The sequence below is a fragment of the Corapipo altera genome, unplaced genomic scaffold (genome assembly GCF_003945725.1).
Source record: "Corapipo altera isolate COAL_440 unplaced genomic scaffold, ASM394572v1 68, whole genome shotgun sequence".
Lineage (NCBI taxonomy): Eukaryota > Metazoa > Chordata > Aves > Passeriformes > Pipridae > Corapipo > Corapipo altera.
Window position 1 is genome coordinate 6,431,325 of NW_020884919.1, and position 23,249 is coordinate 6,454,573.

General features: G+C 38.8%; 1 protein-coding gene across 1 annotated transcript in view; it reads left to right on the forward strand.

Annotated features, from left to right (window-relative positions):
• Positions 1–20,015, forward strand: part of DARS (aspartyl-tRNA synthetase) — a 36,358-nt gene extending 16,343 nt beyond the window's left edge. Inside the window, exons 5-16 of the mRNA XM_027656296.1 lie at positions 1,463–1,565; positions 2,788–2,868; positions 3,301–3,360; positions 10,261–10,372; positions 12,294–12,428; positions 13,535–13,682; positions 14,656–14,802; positions 15,763–15,805; positions 16,462–16,542; positions 17,228–17,339; positions 17,719–17,790; positions 19,386–20,015. Of these exons, the coding sequence (XP_027512097.1) occupies positions 1,463–1,565; positions 2,788–2,868; positions 3,301–3,360; positions 10,261–10,372; positions 12,294–12,428; positions 13,535–13,682; positions 14,656–14,802; positions 15,763–15,805; positions 16,462–16,542; positions 17,228–17,339; positions 17,719–17,790; positions 19,386–19,477 (1,186 nt within the window). The 3' untranslated portion in view covers positions 19,478–20,015. The remainder of the gene's footprint in view (positions 1–1,462; positions 1,566–2,787; positions 2,869–3,300; positions 3,361–10,260; positions 10,373–12,293; positions 12,429–13,534; positions 13,683–14,655; positions 14,803–15,762; positions 15,806–16,461; positions 16,543–17,227; positions 17,340–17,718; positions 17,791–19,385) is intronic.
• Positions 20,016–23,249: the final 3,234 nt, after the last annotated feature.

Here is a 23,249-nt window from a genome sequence, read left to right on the forward strand (position 1 = left end):
GGAGATGAATGGAGGCTCACCCATAACTGAGTGAATTCTGATTTAAAACCAGCTCTCAACCTCTGCTTTGGACAAATTTAGTCATGATTTGAGCAACTGTTTTAAAGTGTAGATGTACCACTACTCACGAGTTTTATGCAGTAGGTAGAATTACCTAATGGTTAAGAAAGGCAAACGTATGAATCACCATGGTCTATAACTTTTAGAGCAGCTGCCAGTGAGTTCTATCACCTGAAAGTATTACCATCAAAGAAATAGTGTAATCAATTAAAATGCTCAAATTTGGCTTTTTTTTTTTTAAAGTTATTTAGAGTTTACTTACAGTGCCACCGTTCAGTTTTGAGACTTTTAATGCTTGAATTTTCTACTGTTACTTCAATGTCATCAGATTTTTCAAGACTTTTATTGTCTTTACTCAAAGTAAAAGAAGCACCAGCCTTGTGAACTTGAGGATTGTTGATGGCTCTTTGCTTTGCTGAGACCAGCAGTGACCAGCTTGTCCAGTGACATCCTCGCTCACCTCTTATTATTTGCAGTTAAACTGTGGGCCTGATGCTTCCCTGCTGTCTGAGGATTTGGGTGCTCAAGTGATGATCATGAAGTGCTTTTCAGCCTTCTCAAGGAGGCCCGAGGAGTGAAAGATGAGTTGTAACACTTTTTGTAAGAAGGGAAGAAATATTTTCTGATATTTGGCCTTTTGTAAGCCTGTTAGCAAAGAGACAGTGAAAATATATTTCCAGTGAGGGTGAGAGTATCTGTAGAAAATCACTGGTTTAAATTCCAGTACCTTAAATATGTAAATAAAAACCTCATACAAATTATTTTTCTCACCTCTGACTCTTGAGGCTTTTGTTACTGTTTGCTTGTAGCAGACATGCTTTATGTCATATCTTTGGAAGGCTTTCTGGAGGGTATGTGGTGTTTTAATGTACTATTAGTGACTGGTAGTGGAGAGCAATTAGGATGTCCCCTGTTGCCAAAAATTGACTTAGAAGCATCTTGCAGCTCTCAGTAACAAGTCTGTAGTTTAAACAAGCTGGAGCAGTTTTGATTTTCCCCTCTAGTTCTAGGACTTCCCTTCAGTTTGTTGTTTAGCTGAGGAAGGCACATCTTTCAGATAATTGCATCAGCTGACACATGCAAGAGTGTCCGTGGCCTAGAAAAAGAGCTCTGTGACTGTCACTTTGTGTATTCACACACAAAGAACGGGACAGCACTGAGCTTATTCATCATTCTTTACCTCACAAGTCCTCCATCTCAGCTTGAATTCATTGTGGCTGGGAATATTTTAGCAAAGTCCTTCATTACTTGCTTATTATTTATATAAAAGTAACTTCACCAAGGTCCTTAACTCTGTTGTTTTCAGCAGTCCATGCAGTACCTGAACGTGCTGGTGCCCAGCGCTGAGGCTGCTGCAGTGCCATGGGATTCAGTAACCCTTCTGTCCTCTCTTTATTGGCAGCATCACCAAGGAGAGCATTGTGGATGTGGAAGGTGTTGTGAGGAAAGCGTTTCAGAAAGTTGGAGGTTGTACTCAGCAAGATGTTGAGCTTCACGTTCAAAGGGTAAATGTTTGAGCAAATGGAGCACTGGTTAATTGTTTGATAAATAAGCTGTTGAGATTGACTCTCTGCATATATTAACTTTGTCAGTAAGGAATCCCATGCCAGAGAAATAAACTCCTTTAAACTACAAATTTCAGTGTATTTTATGTAAACACTAAACATTTCTGGGTTTAAGTTATTTGGGGTTTATATTTTCCTATTTTTATCTGCCATTTGAATTGCAGTATAAAGTAAAATAAAGTATCTGCCTAGAACAATTTGGGTACAAAAGCCTGTAATTCTTATTTCTGATTCTTAACTGAAGCAGATACTGGACTAAAGTCTGCTTCTTTTTAAGTGCAAGTCAGCAGTTTCTTCTTTATCAGAGTTACAATCTTCCCCTCAATACAATGGAGTGAAATACAGAACTCAGGGCAGAAATAAACTCTCACTGGCTTAACAGTATGGGAGCTTTTGAAATCTAAAATTCCTGGAGCTCGTGCTGGAGGAAGTGCAACTTTATAATTTGTTTAAATAGAAAGCATATTTAAACCTTTATGTAATATCCTTTCCTTTTAAAGGTTTTTAAGCAAACTCTGCCTGCAATACAGCTGAAACACAGCAGCCTCCAGGGTAGAGTACAATGGCTGTTATAACAGTAAGGTAAATTTTAGCATTGGGGAAAACCTACAGATTGTGAAAAAACATGTTTTAATATGTGTGCAGGTTATCATACACTTGATTTTTCTTAAAGAACATCAAATTCCCTGCTCTTGTAACTAGGCTGTAAGGCAGGGCAAGCTGTTTTTCATTCTCTGATTGTATTTTAGGTGTCTCATAAATTTTTCAACCTGAAATAGCTCTTTCAGATCTAATCAGATGATAAGTAAATAATACATTAACAACAAGAAGAACAGGATGATCCTGCTGGAATCAGAACCTAAAACTCGGTGAAGTCTTCTAATTTCAGAGCTGACATTGATGCCAAGAGCCTTGTCCCTCAGGCTCTTGCTAAACTTGGTGCTTCTCAGAAGAAAAAAGGATATTTTTAATCTTTCAAAAGGAAAGCAAGAACTAAGCATTTCCAGTATTGTCATGAGAATGCCCCCATGTGTCTCCAGTACTTGAATAAAATCACAGCCTATGCAAACAGTGTTTCAGGTCTGTGCCAGAAATACCCCTTTGTCAGTGCCAGCTCCCGTGGAGCAGAGCCTCAGCTATTTCTGTGCTCTCTCACTTTCAGATCTATGTGATCAGCTCAGCTGAGCCCCGCCTGCCCCTGCAGCTGGATGATGCTGTGCGGCCAGAGGTGGAAGGAGAGGAGGTGAAACCTTGGCATCCTCAGATGCCTTTTATTGTCTTTGTAGCTGATCAAAAGCATGAAAGCGGCTTCCTTAATGTGGTGATTTTGGGGGTTTGTTGGGCTTGCATTTTATTTCCTTTATGTTATCCAGAGCTGTGTCCAACATCTCTATAGCTCTGATAGAGAACTGCAGCAGAAGGTCAAAACCAGAGGGTTTCCAGTCTTGCATGTGTTTCTGCTGGGTCCTCATAGCTGGGTTCCTCTGTGACCTCTGGGAGAAGTTGCACCTTTACCTTTGCTATGCTACCAGTGCTGTATGTTTTTTCTAGAATGATCTAGAAATTCTGCTGAACTTAGAAGTAACCCTAATTTTTCTCCGTTAATTTTGTTTTGTTGGAGTATTGTTTATTTTTTGGACGTGTATTCACTATGTGTTTTTGCACAACTGTTTAGGATGGAAGAGCTACTGTAAACCAAGATACAAGACTGGACAACAGAATCATCGATCTGAGGGTAAGGAACATGCTGTGCTGCTTGCTTGCCTGCAAGTGTTTATTCTTCACATTTCTAATCCATGAAGCAAGAAGACTCATGGATTTGATGGAAGTGTTTTGTTGGCCGGAAGAAAAATAAACGATGTTTTTGTGAGTGGTATTGTGAAAACACAGGGTTTTTGAATCCTAAATGTTCACCTTTCCTGACATTAATTAAAGAACAGGTATTAGAGGTTTGAAGGAGAACATTTAGTATTTGACATGTGGCCATGTACGACAGGGCTTTTATTTACAAAAGTCAAAGGTGACTGAAAAGGGACAATTTAGAGACAGCATATTTTCTTGGATGTAGTCTTTGATACCCAAAACCTGTGAAGAGCTCACTTTTGAGGTATAAGATGGAAGTTTAAGTGCTACAGAGGTGCTGTAATGCATGTCCTGGCAGTGAAGTTGTGCCAGCCACGATACCAACCTCATGCTCTTTGTTTCTTCCACATTCATGTATTTTCCTTTTATTTTTTTGAAACACCTTTCTTCATCCGGGTCATAGAGGCACAGCCTTCTCTGAATTCATAGAGCTCCCAAATATTTACTCTTTTTGATCGGCCGCAAAAGAACATCTACTAAATTACTTACAGAATTTTGATTCTTTTTTGATAAAACAGCAGCTAACACTAAATGTGTGAGTAACTAACCATTCTTACTGACAGGAGGCATCCTGGCCTTTTCCCACCTTTGGCTCTCCACAGTAAAATTTTAATGAACTTTTCATTGAATGAAGACTGTGCTTAGCTCATTTTTTGGTATACACAGTTCTGATAATGGCAGTTTCTCAGTAAATTGGTCTATGGGCTGGGAAATGAAACACAAAAGTCACTTATGGGGAAATTTGGAAAACTTCTGGCACTGACATACTTAGAGCATTTCAGCATCTGATCTCCTTATTTCAACAACAAAAACTACTTGTGCAAATTGTTTTACTTGGACCAAAGTTATTTGCTTTTCACTTGAGCTTATGTATAATGCTGAGTAACTTCAATTTGCCATTACTTTTCAGGTTACTCAGTATCTCCTCATATTGGTCTCTTCATCAGTCTTAAATTAAGCCTTTCAGAATTCTGTACTAATGATTGAAAGTGAAAACCATTTATTTGAAGGATCATCAGCTTGCAGTAGTGGTAAGGCAGTGTACTAAATTGAAAGGAGAGCTCTGGGATGCTGCAAGTGCCAGCTTTGCTTGAACTTCTGGTGATGAATAAAAATAATCAACAGCACTCCAGAGAAACTTAAGAAAATCCATTAAATTAATGAAAATAATAAACTGGAAAGAGCCATGAGCCCCAAAGAGAACAGAGAAGTAATACAAAGGGAAATAAAGATTAAAAATACTAACTGAAAAATGGCATGGAGGTATCCTTGGCTGGAATGCAGTTGAGGGCATCTGCCTACTCATTGGTTTGCCTTGTTTGTACTGCAGGAGCTTTGCTTCTGCAAAAGAAGATTCTAAATAATTCTGTGTTACTTTGATCTGTTTTTTAAAGGGAATGCTGAGTAAGCAGGAAAGGTATTTAATGGAGAAAGGGGACATCCCGGTGAGAACACGTGCTTATATATATGTCCACATCCTAAACACTGTGTGCAGTGGAATCACAAGAGTGGGGGTACAAAGGCAGTTTGTCCTTCAAAATAACTGGAAAAGAAACCCAAAAAGCAGTCATTGATTTTCAGTGATTTGGTTCTGTAGACAGGAGCTACTGGAGTACAAATGGGACCTCAAAGAGCCCCTGGTGTCTCCAGTGCACTGCTCAAGTAGGCATGTGCTGAGGAGGAGTGGAAAATATGGTGTGTTAACTGAAACCATTGCTGGCCACTGCTCTGCCGTAGCTCTTCCTTCTAGGAAAACCAGATCATGGGCAACAGGGAAGAGGTGTTAACAGAACAGATCTCATAGAGGTGCTGTGCTGATCTGTTCCTGTGAGTGTGGGAGGAAGGAGGAAGTCCAACCACAGATATCATGTAGTTCTCTTCTCCTCAGTGCCCCAGTTTTCTAAGGAAGAAGGGGGTCGCTGAACATCAAAAACAGAGATACTGTTTCTTGGAGAAAGATTTAACAAGCTAAATGCATAGATCTTGGCTAGGCTCGGATTAAAAAACTCCTTAGTATGAAACTAAAATTATTTTTGTCCATTTCACTGCAGTATTTAAAGTAGTTAAAAAGTTTAACTAATTTTAAGTAGTGATTAACCAAGGAATTCATTGGATAGGGCCAAATCATGATAACGTGGAGCTGTGAAACTCAGTTACTGCGTGAATAAAAAAGACTGGATTTCCAAAACTAGCATCACTCCATCCACCTATAATGTATATGGAGGAGAGCTTGATTATGATGCAAAAGAAGGAGTGTAAAATTAATAATAAGGAAATTACATTAGTGGAGGTGTAATATGCAAAATATTCTACAAAGATTGCAAGACTTCCATACTTGTGTACATGTGAAAATAGACGAGTATTGCACTGAACTATTGATAATCTTGCATTTTGGTTGCTGACAGAGATCTCTCAGAAGTGTCTGATAGGCATATTTTTTTTTTAGGTTAGGAATGGGAAGTAATTAAATGCCAAGATCCCAAGCTATTGCTGTAGTTGTTATTCTGATGTATATAGAGAAAATTGTGCAGAGGGGTTTTAAAAATCATTTCCAAGGAAGGATGACTAAGGAAGAATGAACCTGTTCCTGCTGGGTTAACTCATAAAATACAGATCACACACTTGGAGTAAAAAGTCAGGGGTGTGGAGAAAGGAGAGCTGGTAAGAAGAAGGAAAAGTCCTTGCATAGACCAAATTTTCTTACAGATAACCACAGGTGACTGTGAGGAAACCACTGCTGACCTAAGTATCGATTTTTCATGGTGGCTGAATGAAAGTCAAACCACTTGATTCTAGAGATGTTTGATTTACCCTTCACTTACTGAAACAGTTAAAGAAGGCAAAGTGGAGCACTGACTGTGTTTTAAGTGTTTACTTTTCTGCTGTTCTTAAGTTTAACTGTGGTGTTCTGTGGTGTGGAGACTTCCCATGTCTATAAAAACACCTCCTTTGATCATATTTCATGAAGTTTTGTGATAGATGAAAAGCAATGAAGAAAAGACCAGTGAAACACTGGTTTTCAGATTTTACTTCTGAGTTTGTCTTCCTCTGAAGAAAAAAATCAGTTCAGGTGCATCCAGTTTTACAATGGACCTGACTGATGTCCTTGCTCTGGCTTATTTTTGATGTTCAGCAGGGCTTTTATCTCAGCAGTGCCTGTCCAAATCTGGCTTGAATTACATGCATTTTGCAGTCCTGGTGCTGTAATTGTGTCTGATACTGCACAGCTCATTGAGACCAAAGTGTAGCCTTTTCAGGGTCAGTACTATCTTGTTTATGCTGCTCAGGGTAGAGCATAAACATTAAACTGTGTCTTTAGTACTTTATGGATGTCAGACTATGTCATGTGATAATCCAACTGTACACTGATCTTAATGCACTTTTTTCAAAATACTCGATTACTTCAAGCTTGATTTCATTGTGTGGAATTCAATTTACTCATTGCAAAAGCTGTGCTTTCCCTGGCTGAATTCAAGCTGTAATGAACAAGCAGATGTGCAGTTTATCTTATTGTGGGTACTGAAGACATACACAGTCCCAGTTGTTTAGACAACAAACTTCATAGATCCTTCTTATACGATAAGTAATTTGAATAAAAATTAACTTCAATCACTTTGAGGTTAAAAAACATTATTAATACAGATTCTGTTTCCTTTCAAAACCTTCATTTGCCCTATATGTAGTAAAGGAATGGCAGAATTATTTACATTATATAAAATAATGTATATTACTTAAAAGAATATAGATTGCATTATTTTCCCTTTTTATTTAGCCAACTATGTACTTAGTGGTTGTTTTATGGTGGAAGATAGCTAGTTACAGCAGGCAAGCAGAAAAGCAAAAAGGAGGAGAGAGCAGAACAAATTCTAGAGCTGAGGTGAGAGTAAAAAAGAAAAGTTCAACTTTGCATGTCTGTGCCTCGGTCTCAGCTCTGTGAGATACAATCACCTGAGGTGTGAACTGCCCTCAGTTCCACTGAAACACATTTGGTCTCCTGCATTGCTGTTCTGTCGAAAGAGCTCGTGCCAGATGAAATAATGGTTTTCCTGTAGAATGAACTTTAAAACATAACATGTTGCAGTTAAGTGTTAAACTGCAGCAACATTTAACTGTAATATGTTTCTCTTTCTGCTTAACTCTTGAAGGAATATTTACTATCTTTGCCATAGTCTCAAGTAAAACAGTTTGTCAGTATGTATGTGGGAGAGTTCATACTGGAGTAAACACTACAGGAAAGGAGTGCCATGGCAAGATCTTTTTTAAGGGAAAGGTAAAAATCAATTAATTTTGGCAGCTGTCTCTGTCTTTAGTTTGCTGTATTGTACAAAGTGTGGAAATTCTGTGTTACCCACCATTGTACAAACTTGGTAATACATATACCAGCATCTCAGTTACTGAATTGTTTTCTTCAGATGAATTAATTTGCTTTTTGTCCTGAACACCATACCAGTGCAAAAAATTTAATGACATCTGAAAAGTTTTTCTCCATCTTTAAAATCTTCGAAAAGTTGTGTCACATGAAACTTTTGAGGTCATTGATTTACCTACACTGCAAATTGGCAGGTGCAGTTCTTTAGGAGCTTATTTCAGATGTCTTGTTGGGCTGTTTAATCCTTACAAGGAGACTGCAGTACCACAAATTCCCAGCAGTTATCCATGTTGGCAGTCTGTGAATGAATGGACACTGAAACTCAGCCACCTTTGGTGAAAGAAGAGTGGTCTTGTCAGATCCAATTTGAGGTATAGAGAATTGCTACTTGCTCCTGGTCTGTAGTTAAATAAAAGCTTCAGTGTCCAGTTCTGTGAATTTGGCTGCTTTCATAAATACTGTTTCTAAGCATAATTTATCATTATAGATGGCTTGGGAAGACAGAATCTTTGCCCTGCATCCTCACAAAAGCCAGGAGTTACTGCCTGACAAACCATTGTTAGTGCAGAACTGTGCTAGGTATTGACTGGCTGTGTTTCTGTGCACAGTTTTAGGTCAGACCAAGTAATTGCTTTCAGATTGGGTTTAGCAACCATTCTTTTTCCTGGGAGTGTGTGACTCAGGACTGTGTGCTCACTGCTCTGGCATGAAACTGGGGTTGGTTCATCAGAAGGGTAGAGGAGGCAATGTCAACTACCCCACTTTAAATAAATGTGACAGATTTTATCTATTAGCATTTTCAGAAATGTGTCTGATTCGTCAAAAACTGTATTGGTAAACCCAAACATGACTTTAAATTGGAAAACGTCTTTCACCTTTTAAGTAGGAACTGGTTAAGAAAAAAAAAAAAGTCTTTTGAATGATCCTGGTGCTTTGATGTGACACTGCCAAGTTTTGCCCAGAACTCAGACAGAGTCTTTGCACGTGTCTGATTCTGGGAGACCGACGTAAAAAAAGTGAAAAACTTTGAGGGTACTTTTGTAACTGTTGCTCAAAACCTCATTTCCTTCATTTTGAACACTTGGAGTAGCGGCTGTGGTTTGTGCTATCAGACAGTGAGAACTGGCAGCTATTATTTACTAGTCTAAACCACTTACACCCCTGAGATATTTCGTTGGTCAGCTAAAATGGCAAACAGCCCCAAATTGCTGCAGATCTGCAGCGTTCCTGCAGTTTTCTCCTCGGCTATGTCGGTGAAGGGATGTCTTTATCTTGCAGGGATGGTGGATGGAGCTCTATTTCAGCATTTCTCCTGACTGACTGTCTAAATTTGGGTGCTTATATAATTTGTTTTGGTTGGGGGTTTTTTGTTTTGTGGTTTGGTAGGAGTCATGTGAAAAAGCCCACAAGTCTTTTCTTACCCTAACTGAAGAGCTGGGTACCTTTCAGAAAGGAGAAGTAAACAGTGCTGTGACGCAGGTTGGCGTAAAGAGCCGCTCTCTGGGTCCTTTGCAGGAATTTGTTTGACTCTTTGTACCCTTTTAGGTTGCTCACTGTCACGTTTTAAGTGCTGCAAGCCCAAAATCAGATATGGGCTCAGTGCTGACGTCTCTCAGTCTCTGCAGTGTTCACTAAGGTGGTTTTGTTCTTCTTCGTGCCAGAAGTGTTACAGGAACATTTAGTGTAGGTATGTGCTAACCAGAGAAGTAGCTCAGTTGTGTCATTTACATAAACAAAAAGGTGATGATCAATTCAGCTTAATCTGCTTCTGTTTTCAGCTAAATGCACTTTTTAAGAGTAAAAAAAGACAGAATTGCAGTTCATATGAACAGGTGTTCTGTGGACTGTTGAAATGCTGGGAGTTTAGCCCTTGCTTTTGGGATGTTTTTGAGGCAGTGTTGTACCTGGTTAACATGTGGCTGTGTTTTCACATGACTTTTGTAGCCTGTTGTGTTTGTAACCCTTAACAGACAAACCTTTCTACCATCTGTAGGTTACTGATGGCTTTGCTTTTATCATGCTCTGTATGTTACTGCAGCTGTTCTAGTTCACTGTGCTGAAAGCTTCTTAATAGGTTTAGTGCTTTTATTCAATTTCTTACTATAAAACCTTTATTTGCAGAAGCACATCTCATAAATCAGTTATTTTTTAAAATGCAGAATCGACCACAGTGCCTCCTTTATAACTGAATATGCCATAAATTGAAATGAATAATTTCTCTTGTTTCCTCTGCTGTTTCTTTTTGTGTAATAAACAATTACTGATTTGCACGTTTTGCTGTTTGGGCAGATACAGTAATCAAGTATTCCTAAGGGAAGAGATTCATCCTTCCAGCCGCCCAGAAAAAGTAATAGAGTCAGGAAAAACTAACTTAGGATTCATTATTTTATCTTCTTCTTATAGACCTCCACTAGTCAGGCAATCTTCTGCCTTCAGTCTGGTATTTGTCAGCTTTTCCGAGAAACTCTTATTCGCAAGGGATTTGTGGAAATTCAGACTCCCAAAATCATTTCAGGTATTGTATATGTGATCCAGCAGCTCCAGGTGTGCTTGTTTTACACTTGCTCAGTGTTCCTATCTGCCAAAAAGTTTTTATTTTAAAAACATGAAGTTTCATTTCTAGTTTAGATGCAACATAGCAAACTTGTAGCTGGTGTCAGAGTTGTTCTTTCCTTTTCTTCTGACTTTGGATTTTAAAAGAATGACAAGACAGGTGTTATATATACCTCATTTATGTATTCCACAGTGCATATTAAGTTTTAGTTTGCTAAATACAGGTGTCTGATCACGTGCATTGTTCTTCCAGTGTTCTTACTGTTGGGCACTGACAGTTCCATTCTCAGTATACAAAACAAAAACCCAAGCTAATTTAGATTAAAAGCAGATTCTGTCATAAAGAAGTTATAATATACATATGATGGTATAAAATACGATATATACAATATGTCACTTCTTTGGCAATGAGCTCATGACTAAATAGAAGGTGCTGGGATACCTTTTTCTTTTTGGAAACGTGGCATAACAACTTCAGCCTAACTTAAAGTCTGGAAATGCATATTTTGCTTCCAGTTCTGTTGTTGATTTGCTGCATTGTTTTCAAAAATCAGATTGGCTTATTGGTGTTCCTTGAGGTTTTGTTGATTCCACTAAGACATATGGCGTGGAAAATCAGGGCAAAATATTTGTGGTGTTCTCATTGCATGTACATTGATTAAATGAATACATTTTTCTTCCTGAATTTTATACTTCTGTATTTATATTTTTTAAGGCAGCTCTTGCTTGAGATAAAAAAATGGGCTTTTTAACAAAATCCATGTAAACAGCTATTCTTTCAACATGGAAAGTATGTTGAAGATTATATAAGTTTTTTCCTACAGAGACAGTTAAGGCAGTCTGAAGTACTAAAAGACTCCGAAGTAGTTTATTTATGCAGCACCTTTGAGGAAGTGTGCTATTCTTACTGTGCAGTGTACCATTGAGAGCAGGCAAGCAAGCATCCTATTGTTTGAATGAGGCCAGAGTTTGTAACATTAACTAAGTCAATGCAATCCTCACTGAACTTCAAATTTAAATATCGTGGCTGTCCTAAGATCTGAGGTTTTAAAAGTTACCTCAGTTGAAAAATAACTGTAAATATTCACTGTAACTGTATCAGTGGGAGTAGTGGTGATGAAAGAAAAAAAACATTAATCTCACTGAAATGGTCAGTAATAATAACAAGTACTTTACCTAGAGTCAGATTAACATCAGACCTTTCAAAGTTGATTAACTAATCTTTTGCTGTGGCATGTTTTGTTAGCAAGTTAGGCCCCAGTGCACCTCTCCTGTCCCACCCTGGGGAGTGGCAGGTGAAGTGCTGCAGTTCTGGCAGGCAGTTTGCAGGAGGGACACAAATGACGTGTTCTCGGTTCCTGTGCTCTCAAGGTAACTGACTGTCTATGAAAACTGCCTCAAACTGAGAAAAGCTTTATACCTTTGGCACGTGGCCCCTGGTGAACGTGGGCTTGGCTGTGAGAGGTATAGATGCCTTCAGTTAGAGAGGATGGTCCTGGCAAAACAGGATATGCAGTTTGAGCTCAGGCTCTGCAGTCCCCCCTGGCAGGCTGTGTCATCCACAGAGCTTGGTGGCCACACAGTGTCGGGCTGCAGGTAGATGGGGTGGTACACACACTCCAAGGTGAAGGGCAGCTGGGAACCTAACGTTTTAAACTACCCCAACTAAATTTGCAGATTTGTAAGACAAGGCGTGACAGTCCTCAACTGCAAAATTTCCCTTGGCATGAATGCATGCAAATATATCTTTTTCCTCTAATATGCTTTGAAGAAAAATCTCTTTCTGATCTCTAGATGTTAGCCCAATTATCTGTCATTCTATCTCTGATGTATTTTTTACTGTTTTATTTTAATTATTACTTATAAAAGCATTTGCTTTTCAGCTGCCAGTGAAGGAGGAGCCAATGTGTTTACTGTGTCCTACTTCAAAACCAGTGCCTACCTGGCTCAGTCCCCACAGCTGTACAAGCAGATGTGTATATGTGCTGACTTTGACAAGGTTTTTTGCGTGGGGCCAGGTAAGAAAAGCTTTGCTTTAACACCCGTGTGAAGTGGGCCCTGATGGCTTTTAGCAGCTGCAGCACTAATGAGACAACAGGCACACTGAGAGCTCCGAATGGTTTCACTTAACACAGTTTCACTTACCAAGCACAAATTGCTGTTGAGGCGACTAATGAGAGTAAAGTTGACAGAGAAGTTGCTGGAACAAAACTAAAGTGGTGAAATAAGGGTGGAATACTCTTCTCCAGTGCCTGCTGTGGTGTGAGGAGGAAGAATAGAGTTGCATTGGAAATGGGTAATGTGATGAAGTTAATAAAACATGGAAAAACACCATAACTGCAGCCATAGTTTCCTATTCACCATGCCCCTTTACTGCCCAGTACCAACCAGTTAAAATAGGCAACCTAGCTTTGAGATTGCATATTAACATAGACTTGTCCCTTGCTTTTGTACAGGTACCAAACAACATTATTTAGAACATGCTTACTTTTAACTGGGCTGTCGATAAAGAATGGAAAATTAATAATTTCAGTCCCATTCTCTCTGTCTCAAAAGCATGGACTCTTTAAATGGTAATACAAATTTTTACTCTAAGACCTCAAATAACCCGTAAATGATGAAAAACAAGTCAATAACAGCTTATAGAATTAAAAAAAAATTCCAAGAAATCCAGAAGATCTTAAATTTCTTGTTAATTACTAACAAATGAGTCATGGTTTATAGGAAGACATGTTTATGTCACTCATATCTGAAAAAAAAACCATCCCAGAAGACACACACGTGTACAAGTCCACTTCCTCTGAAAAGGGCAGTTTTCAAATCTGAGAGTGTTGCCTGCCTGAAAGTGTGTCTGTTTTTTGCACTTGTGCCTGTGGGTCTAAGGAGAGATCCTGCCTCTCCACGGGTCCTGTCTGCCTTGTATCCTTGGAGCACCACAGCTGCAGGAATGCTGTCACTGTTTCAAATGATGCTCTGAGGCTGCTGGTTTTCCTTCTGTTTTTCGGTGGGAATTTTCGTGTCTAAGGACAACATGTCTCTAATGCTGATGTGATTGTCAGGGTTATTTTTCCAAATGGAATGATCATTTCAGGTCAGTTAGAACTTCTGTTGTTTAATTTTACAGTATTTCGAGCTGAGGACTCCAATACTCACAGACACCTGACTGAGTTTGTTGGCCTGGATATTGAAATGGCTTTTAACTATCACTATCATGAAGTGGTAGATGAGATTGCAGATACCTTGGTGCAGATATTCAAGGGGCTTCAGGAAAGGTAAGAAGAGCATTTCCTTCTTTTAATGAGCAGCTTTCTTTGTTTGACAGCTCTTGCACTGTGGTATGAAGTGGGTGAGCGTTTTATCTTCAGCTTGTCAGATAATCATTGATAATCAGATCTAATCTCAACAGAACTTCAAAACAAACATTTTTACTTTGCTCTTAACTATTTTTTCATGTCTGACTTTTAAAGTTCACTCAAGCCATAGGCCAATAAAGTACTTTTAATATCTCCTGCTGGCCTGCACTGAGAAACTTGCTGTTTGCTGTTGAAAGGATTTTCTAACAGAAATGATCCATCATTATTTAAAATGTCTTTTTGTGGCACTACAGGTAGTAGGTAGAACAATAGTTCTGTTTTGGAAATGATCTTGTTCTATTTTGAAAATTATCCTAATATTTGCTATACAAGAAAGTTTTTCTGATTAAAAATTACTGCACCAGCCTGCATCTGTTCCATGATAGCAGCAAAGATTATTTTCCACTATTCAGTCTAACTCATTAAAAAGTCAGACCAAAAGTTTAGGAAGTTGTTTTCTTTTGTTTACAAGTTAGACTGTCTTGCCAGCAGAAATGCAGATATATTCTTCTGTCCAGAAGGAAATGTCTTGTTTGTATTTGAAATAGGATATTACTCAAATAAAAGAAGAACCCAGGTAAATATTACAAATCAAAGGGATGATTTCTCAATGTCTTTACTGTGAAAATTTGACCTAGTCAATTATTTCTTACAAAAGGAATTAGACAGAAGTGATAGTAAAATATTAACATGTATGTATGTGAAGTAGGTGCATTAACTTGGATGAAACATTTCATTAGGATTATATAGAATTTCTGCAGAAGTGGCTTTAATAGTTTTTATATTGCAAGAGGGACCTCTTGTGGCACAATGTGCCATTGCAAAATCTGTATCAGATGCAAGTCCTTGATTGTGCTGTATTTGGCTTCTCTTCTTGTTTCCTCATATACAGATTCCAAACTGAAATCCAGACAGTGGGCAAACAGTTCCCATGTGAGCCCTTTAAGTTCTTGGAGCCAACTCTGAGGCTGGAATATCGTGAAGGTGTGGCCATGCTTAGGGAGGCTGGAGTCGAGATGGGCGATGAAGAGGATCTGAGGTACTTTGGCAGTGCACAAATGGGAAGGTGGCAGTAAAGTGTCAGTTTTGTCCTCTGCACCTGACAGCCCCCAAGAAGGAACCACAGCTTTTAGAGGAATAAACAAGTCTCTTGACAAGTTAATGAGTGGATGTGAAAATAGTCCTTTCTTTTAACATGGACTATAGGTAAAAAATCTGAAATCTGAAAGAAAATAACTTACAACATAAAGTGAGAGCAACTTGAACCTTCTAAGGATAAGAAGTGTTTGTGTGTCTGTCAGTTGCAACCCTTCATGTGAACTGTCACATGTTTTTGAATAGGATTAAACAAAAAGATTCTTTAGTCTCAAGGTCTTGCTTTTAGGAAACATCTTTCCATTTCTTCTTCCACCTCTCAGGAAAGTGATTAAGCAGTTTTGATGCATTCCCATTGATTTACTGAAGGATGGTTTAATTAGCTGATTATATATCAACTTTTCTAAACACACTTAATGAAATAAAACATTTGTTTCCCATAATATGTCCATTACTCTTAGGATAGTGTGTTAAACTCTCTGTGCATCCAAGAAAGTTTCAATCATAAGAGCTTGATAGAGCAAAAATAATTTCCTCAGCAACTGCTCATGGTGTTTCTCACTTTTTTTGTTGTACACAAGATATATGGCAATAGGGAATAGAATACACAGTTCTTCAGTAATCAGAATATGGTGATTAGCAAGTAGTTCTATTAAGAACAAGAATATCTTTAGGTATCAGTTAATTTAAGGGATTTTTAGGACCAATACAAAATATTTAGAAACAAATAAATATACTTTATTTCTGCAATTTCTGTCTGCACAATCCAAAACATTCAGAAACAAGTACTAGATTTTCTAAGGCTCAGGGTGCAGCAGATCTGTAGCTTGAAGTCTTTTTGGCTTTTTGAAGTATATAGCCAATACATGTTTAAATTAATTTTAATGGTGATAATCTTTTTCAGCACTCCTAATGAAAAGCTGCTGGGACGCCTGGTAAAGGAAAAGGTAACAATTACTTTAGAATAAATAAATTTGTTGTTATATCTCAAACCTGATGCCATGGAGTCATTGGGTTGGTATAAATACCTGCATGTAAAACAGCTCTTTACACAGTGATGGACAATAGAGTGTTTCAGAATGTGCAGAAGTTGTGAAGAGTTTCTGATTACCATTTTTAATTGTCTGACTGCATCCCCATTTTGTGTATTTAATCTACTCTCAGTTTTGTCTTAATCACTGTTAAACTGTTTCACACCATTTTCAGTCTTTTATATTTATTTCTGTCATGTACTGAGTACACCAAACAGGATAGTCTGCTCCAGAACCTGTTCTTATAATTGAAAAAAAAAACAAAAACAAATCAGATTCTGACTAAATCTATAGGAAAAGATGAGATCTTTGGGGAAAAAAAGTACCTGTTGCTACAGCAACACATTTTATTGCTAAACATTTGTAAGTTTACACTAGAAGTAGTATTGGAAAATTGAGACATAATACACAACTTTTATTGATAACTTTTATTTTAAGACAATATTGTGGGAAGTTATTGGGAGATTTGTTTGAATTTTGTTTCAAAGATTCACCGGTTTTGTCTTCCTCCTGTAATTTGTTCTTTATGTAATTTTCTTTTGTTCTAACTGCTTTAAATTACCTTTTTTCAGTATGACACAGACTTCTACATTCTGGACAAATACCCTCTTGCTGTGAGGCCTTTTTATACAATGCCAGATCCAGCCAACCCTGTAAGTAAAATTCCTTGTTGCTTCAATGTGTTTGTGTTTTTTTCAGTTTAAATTATGCTGTGTAAGGATAACTTGACAATATAGATAAAGTACATTTATATGACCATAGAATCATAGAACGGTTTGGGTTGGAAGGGACCTTAAAGATCAGCTAGTTCCAGCCCCCCTGTGATCTGCTGTTACAATTAACATTCTGATAACAAGAGCAGGTCAGTGTTACACAACTTGGGAAATGTTTCCAGTTGCTCTTCACTGGTGAAAAGATACCAGAGAGATTGGGAGAGCTTTATGAAGAGATCTCCATGGTCAGACACTGCTGCCATCACTGAAAAGTGGCAAAAACATTCTTCCAGGGCAGCAGATGCTTTAACATAAAAGATGATTTTTTACATTTCCACAGTTTATTCCTAAATCCAGGATAAATATGTTCAGAACATCTTTTGCTGGGTTAACTACATGCAAGTGTAATGGCTTGTCAAAGGGTGTGAGGATGAACTTCAGTTTATTAAATCAGCTCCAGTCTGTTGAGAAGGAGCCCAAGGACTGTAATTCATGGGCAAGCTCCTAATATATTGTACTCTTACTGCACAGCTTGGAATATCACAAGTGAAGTTACTGAGAGGTGCATATTTGCAGCCTATGGAGTCACTGTGGGTAGGAAATAAACTCATCTTTGTTTTTCCAGAAAACCTCTAACTCTTATGATATGTTCATGAGAGGGGAGGAGATCCTGTCTGGAGCTCAGAGAATTCATGACCCTCAGCTGCTGACAGAGAGAGCCAAACATCATGGCATTGGTAACAAGCCCATTTAAGAGAATATAAGTCATGATTGAATTTGTGTCCTTTAGAGGAAGAATTTGGGACAGAATTTGTTATATGGCTGTAGTGGTAAACTCACAGTAATCCATCTAATTCTGTTTAACCATCTAGAGTGGTGATATTAAGAAATTAGTTTGTTTCCCTGCAACTCCTTGTTGAAAAGTTATGAACAAAATTGTAAAACAAATCCGTTACAGTCGTAATTTCTAGATAGTGCTGGATAATTTATACATTCAAGGAGTAAAACCCCACTGTTAGCTTGTAAATTTTTTTTGTGTTTGCAGTCCTGTAATCACTTGTATGTCTGGCTTGGGGATCATTAAGCAGGTGAAAACCAGATATTTTTCCTTTCTAGATTTGGAGAAGATAAAGGCTTACATTGATGCCTTTCGGTTTGGTGCCCCTCCACACGCAGGGGGTGGAATAGGTGAGTGTCTGTATTTTATTTTCTTCTGTGTTAGCTTAACTTACACTGCTCAGTCTCAAGCAGAGTTCAATATAAAATTCATAACAGCAGCCTTGCTAGGTGAATTTGTGGGGCTGTTCATCCTGGAGAATTTAAGGAGAGAAGCTAAAATACAAGGGTCATCATAAAATAAACAGGCAAAATATTAATGGCACAACCTGGCAATTAAAAAGTAGGTGATCACAAGAAAAAGTGCCAGTTCATTAGCCAGGCACATCACTTTCAAATTTGACCCAAGAGGAAAATTGAAGGAAGCAAGAACGTGCTGTATTCTGTATGGATTTATCAGCCACCACCGTACCAGCGGCCACAGGTCTCTGCATTTGGCAAAACTCTTCTGCAGTGAGGGGAAATAAGTGGTTGCTTCTGCCTTATCAGTGATTTGACAGTGTCACTGATCAGCTTGATGCTTGTTGTCTCAGCAAAGGTATTGAGAGGCTTCATGTCATGGTGTGTGTTTTATATATAAAAATGAAAAGAAGATAGGTTTTAGGCATCTTAATGACAACAACTGACAGTTTTGCACGTTGCTTTCATAGACAGGATGAAATCTATTCCTGCATATGGAAACAGGACATTTTGTAGGTCCTGATCAACAGAACCATAATGTCTTTGATTCAGTCTTTCTGCACTTGCCTTCTGACATACCTACAAGGTGTGAGTGTCTGTGGTCATGCAGTCCTTGTGAGCAGAGGAGATGCAGCATTTGCTGATGATCCAAAATGATTTATGCCAGTCAGAACTGACAGCAGGGAAGCTGAAGCTACATCTTTTCTGCAGAGTAAGTGCCCCGTATGGCATGTCCCAGAGGTCAGGCCAAGTGACAGCCAAACAGGAGATGCTATGGGAATTAACACTGGGTTCAGGCTGTTCCAGGTGGAAATCTTAATATAGGAAGGCAGTGTGTGGAAAAAGTAGGGTGCATCTGGATTTCACCTCAGCATTGCTGGGGTGCTTATACAGCCCCATGGATAAGGAAGAGCTTCCGTGTTCCTCAGGACACACATAACCTCTGATATTTCAGGAAGAAAGAACACAACAACCAGTGAAATACTTACTATCATGAAGATATCACCAGAAGATAGTTACACAGATGCATGGTGTGAATCTACATTTTTGTACTGCAGAGGATTTGGGATGAAATTACCCAGGTGTAGGTTTTTGCTGTGGCTGCTTGTGGCACTTGGTGTCTCTTGCTCTGAAGCTAAGACTGGTTTGGGCTTTATTTGTGTTACTGTATCCGAGGTACAGTTCTCCTGATTACCCACCTCTGCTCTCAGTTTTCTATACCTTCCTGAAGTGATTCAGAGCAGGCTTGAGTCTCCAGTGCCATTGCTTGTCAATACCTGTTCCAAATGATGTGTGTGCCATGGCAGAAGGCACTGATGTAATATCCCTAATTTTTGGTTTAGCTCCTTCCTGCAGTCACACACGCTGATGTGAACACGTCAGTCTCCGGTGGGTTTGGCTGGCAGTGGGTGGGAAGTACCTGTAGCTTCTTAAGAGTTTTGAACAACAGACTGACTGCACTGCTGGGTTGTTTTCATCTGTTTTAGGGCTGGAAAGAGTGACCATGTTGTACCTGGGACTGCACAATGTCCGTCAGACCTCCATGTTCCCACGGGATCCCAAGCGACTGACGCCCTGACGGGAGCTGCTGCTGAAAGTTGGAGAAGATTTGCCCTGCAGACAGATATGATTGCAAGCATATCCCCTGCTCCTCATGAACCTGTATTGATTTGAGCATTATGATATGCAATTAAAAACAAATTCTCCTTTATGAAGTGCCACATTTTTTTTATCCGTAGTTGTTTATTTAAAGGAAAATATTTTAACAGATCAGGACTCTTTTTACTGGCAACTGTGCAATTTTTAATGAAAATGTGATACTTGGAGTTAGTATTCTGGTGTCACATTAAATTGTATCATTTTTCTAAACATTTTAATAAATTATGCAATAACCATTTTGCATTTTTAACTTATGTCAGCAAGATCGAATAATCTGAAGTATGGGCTCAAAGATAAAGTGACTGGATTCTTGCAATTTAAAAATCAGGAGGAGACCAGGCAACTGTTAACTTACAGGAGTGTCAGGTAGGAAGCAGGTGAGAAGAACATTCTTAACAAGAAGCCTTTGTTTGAAATTGTGAAAATAGGTTGAAATAAATCTCTCAAAGTAAATTAGATGCAAATCTGTCTTTCTGGTTTTTTGCTTTGTATTCTCTCAAGATAATAATGAATCAATAAGGTTTGTTTGGTTTTTTTGTAATGATGTAATAACTGTCTAAAGTTTAAATTTATTTTCATTATATCTTCTTCCCCCCCCCTTTTTTTTTTTTTGAAAGTTGTATATAAGCTGAAGACTTTTCCTTTATTTTATTTTACTATTTGAGAATGGATAGAAGTTTATACATGCTCCCAGAATACACAAGGGATATATAATATTGTCAGAAAATTAATGGACAATGAATTTGAGAGCAGGTCATGTATTTTCCTGCCTGATCCAGCCTCTGGAATAACAAACAAAACAAATCACCAAGGATTCCATGAAAAAAAAAAAAAAGGAAATTATGTAAGGTAGCCTATTTCAGGTTTGTTGTGGTTTTTTTATTTTATTTATAAATGCTGTCCACAACCCAATTGTTGTACCTTTAGAGAAATTGGGTGTTTCTCTAAGAGTACTTCTGAAATTCTTTCTAGACATCCTTTTTCTCAAATGAATCACTTACTTGAACCTCCTCAATTTGCAGTGATGCACAGAGCTACTTCTCCTCGTCCTCCTCCTCCCAGCCCAGAGGATGTGCCCTGCATTTGGAGAGGAACCAGTGCCTTGGAAACTTCCTTGTGTGGGCTGCAGCTGAGAGTTGTTTTTCAAATTTAAAACATTTTTGTAAGTGTTGATGCCAAAGGGCAAAGGATTAAATTCCTTACTTGGGCACTGCAGTAGAGTTATCTAATATTCATACATATTTGTAGTTCCTGACTTAATTTTTGTTTAACATTTTCCATGATAAAGCTTTCAGTGGGAGGCACGGTTTGGACTGTCTGTGGTGTTGTTGCTACCTTGATTTTTAAATGTCAGAGAAGTCACATATTGGCTGTGCTACAGAAAGGTCAGTGAGGCTGTGTATAAATTGTGTAGATTTTCACAAAAGGGCAAACCATCTTTTGCACCTGCCATTGAACAAGACTTAATTTTAATGTCTTGTGACAAGATTTCTCCATTAGAAAACAATCAGACTAAAGGTCAGTCAGGTAAAGTACTGGAAATGTAGAAGTTAAACTTTGTTTAGAAGTCACACAATTCAAGGAATAACACTTTGCAGCTTTGCTTATGAGTCTGTTGTATTAATTTACTGTGGAATCTTCCCCAGTTATTAACTTGAAAATCTTACAGGGTACCCAGTTGTACTTTGCGAAGCTGAGTGGATTATAAACACAGCTCATCATCACAGACTTATTACTGACGAATCCAAGTTTCAAAACACTTGTTTATTCAGCTAAGCCAACTGGAATGAATTTAATTTAATTACTTTTGTTCATACAGAACTGGTAATATATTCCACTTCAGAAGCTCATCCTTCTAATCAGAAGCAAAATTACTGACTTAAATTGCCTGCCAACAAAAAAAGTATTCTGAGGACTGTTTCTTGCTCTAGATTTGGCAGCAAGTTTTGTGCATACATTGCTGTAACTACTGTACTCATCCCAATTCTGTTAAGAGTTATTCAGGCTCCTGCTGTAGTTTGATTTATTCACAGGAGCTGCACAAGAACAAGAGTTGGGATGGAGGCCCCTATTCCTTTGTATGCAGAATCTTTTCATGCAGTGTCTCTTAGCTAACAGAAAATAATTGTGATCATAAATCAAAGCACGTTCGTCCCGAATGTCGTGTTAACAGGACACTTTAGTGGGAGCTGCACTCTCTCTTTAGTGGGAGTCTTAGAACTTTGTTTGAAACCTTGCAAATCGAAATTTCAGAACTTGATATTGCTTTGATAGGTAGCAACTCTGAAAAAGTGAAATCTGTATTGTCCTTTATTTCCAATAACTTGCAGGAAGTTCAGCAGTTTATGTGGAGTCCCCAGGGCTGCTGCCTCTCCACCAGGTAAAATGAGGTTTGGTTATATTTTCTTTGAGGATATACAGAAGGTAATTACAACAGTGCATTTTTTAAACTAAGGAACTATAAAGTACATTGGTAAGGAGTAGCCAGGGAGTCATCTGCTCAAAACAAACACAAAGCTTCAGTTTGCCTCAGAAGTTTTTAACTACACCATTTTCCTGTGAAAACCCATCTGTGTTCGCTGAGCTGTCTGAATCTGCCCAGCAGGAAAGGGGGCTCAGGCTGTTCTTTTGGCAGCCAGGTGCAGGACTGGCTCCCTATGGCTGCCCACACCTGCTGGGATAACCCTGGTGGGCAGCTCAGCACCACACAGCTGCCTGCTCCTGCCCAGTGGGACAGGGGGAGAGGAAAAGCCAGGAAAACTTTGTGCTTCCACCCTGTGCCTGTCAGTTCCAGGTGTATTGGACACCACTCCATGGGAAAGCAAACTGTGGCCTGCACTCTGCTGCCAAAGGGATGGAGGAGAACACATTGACAGTGTCCACTGTGGAACACCACATGGCTGCCTGGGACTCCAGTTCATACTGGGCTTCCAGCATATCCCATATGGTGGAGTGATTTTGCCTAGGCCACAGGAGTGCACAGTCCCCCTCCATCCCATACACCATGCACGTTCCTCCTGGACAAAGAGACCCTGGAAAAATGAGACTGTGGAAAAGCAGGGTATTTTCTGGACAGCCAGAGTACACAACTTGCCCCAAGCAGATTTTAATTATGTACTGTTTCTTCTTTGGATATTCTACTTATCTGCATATGGGGGCTGTAGATTTTATTATTTTGGTAGAGGAAAAGTGATGAAAAAAACAATAGAAATTACCTGAGATTAATTATTCTTTTAAAATAAGCCTCACAACCAATTTGTGCACATTGGTATGATTTCATAAAACATGGCATTTATTCACTGCAAGTGTTTTTAAAGTTACCAAGTTACTTCTATTAGTTTCTTCTTTTCTTTACCATTTTGCAGTTCAGTCTGCTCCCTGTATGGCAAGTGCACTGTAACACGAACTAACAGTGCCGCAGGAGGCTGGTGCTGCTGACACTTCTTAAAGGCCTTCAGAACTGAAAAGGAGCCCTTAGCTGCCTTAATTACAGCAAAATTCCCACTTTAGGCAGAGATTAATGACTTTGCAGGTGGCAGAGCAATTCTAAGCAATTTTTCATGGATGTTGAAGCGGTTCCTGCTGGCAGGCACTGTGTGCCAGCAGCTGCCATTCGGGAATGGCTGTCAGCCGTGGCACCGCTTGGCACATGTTACCTTCAACCATCCTGTGTTGCCAACAAGGAGCCAAGT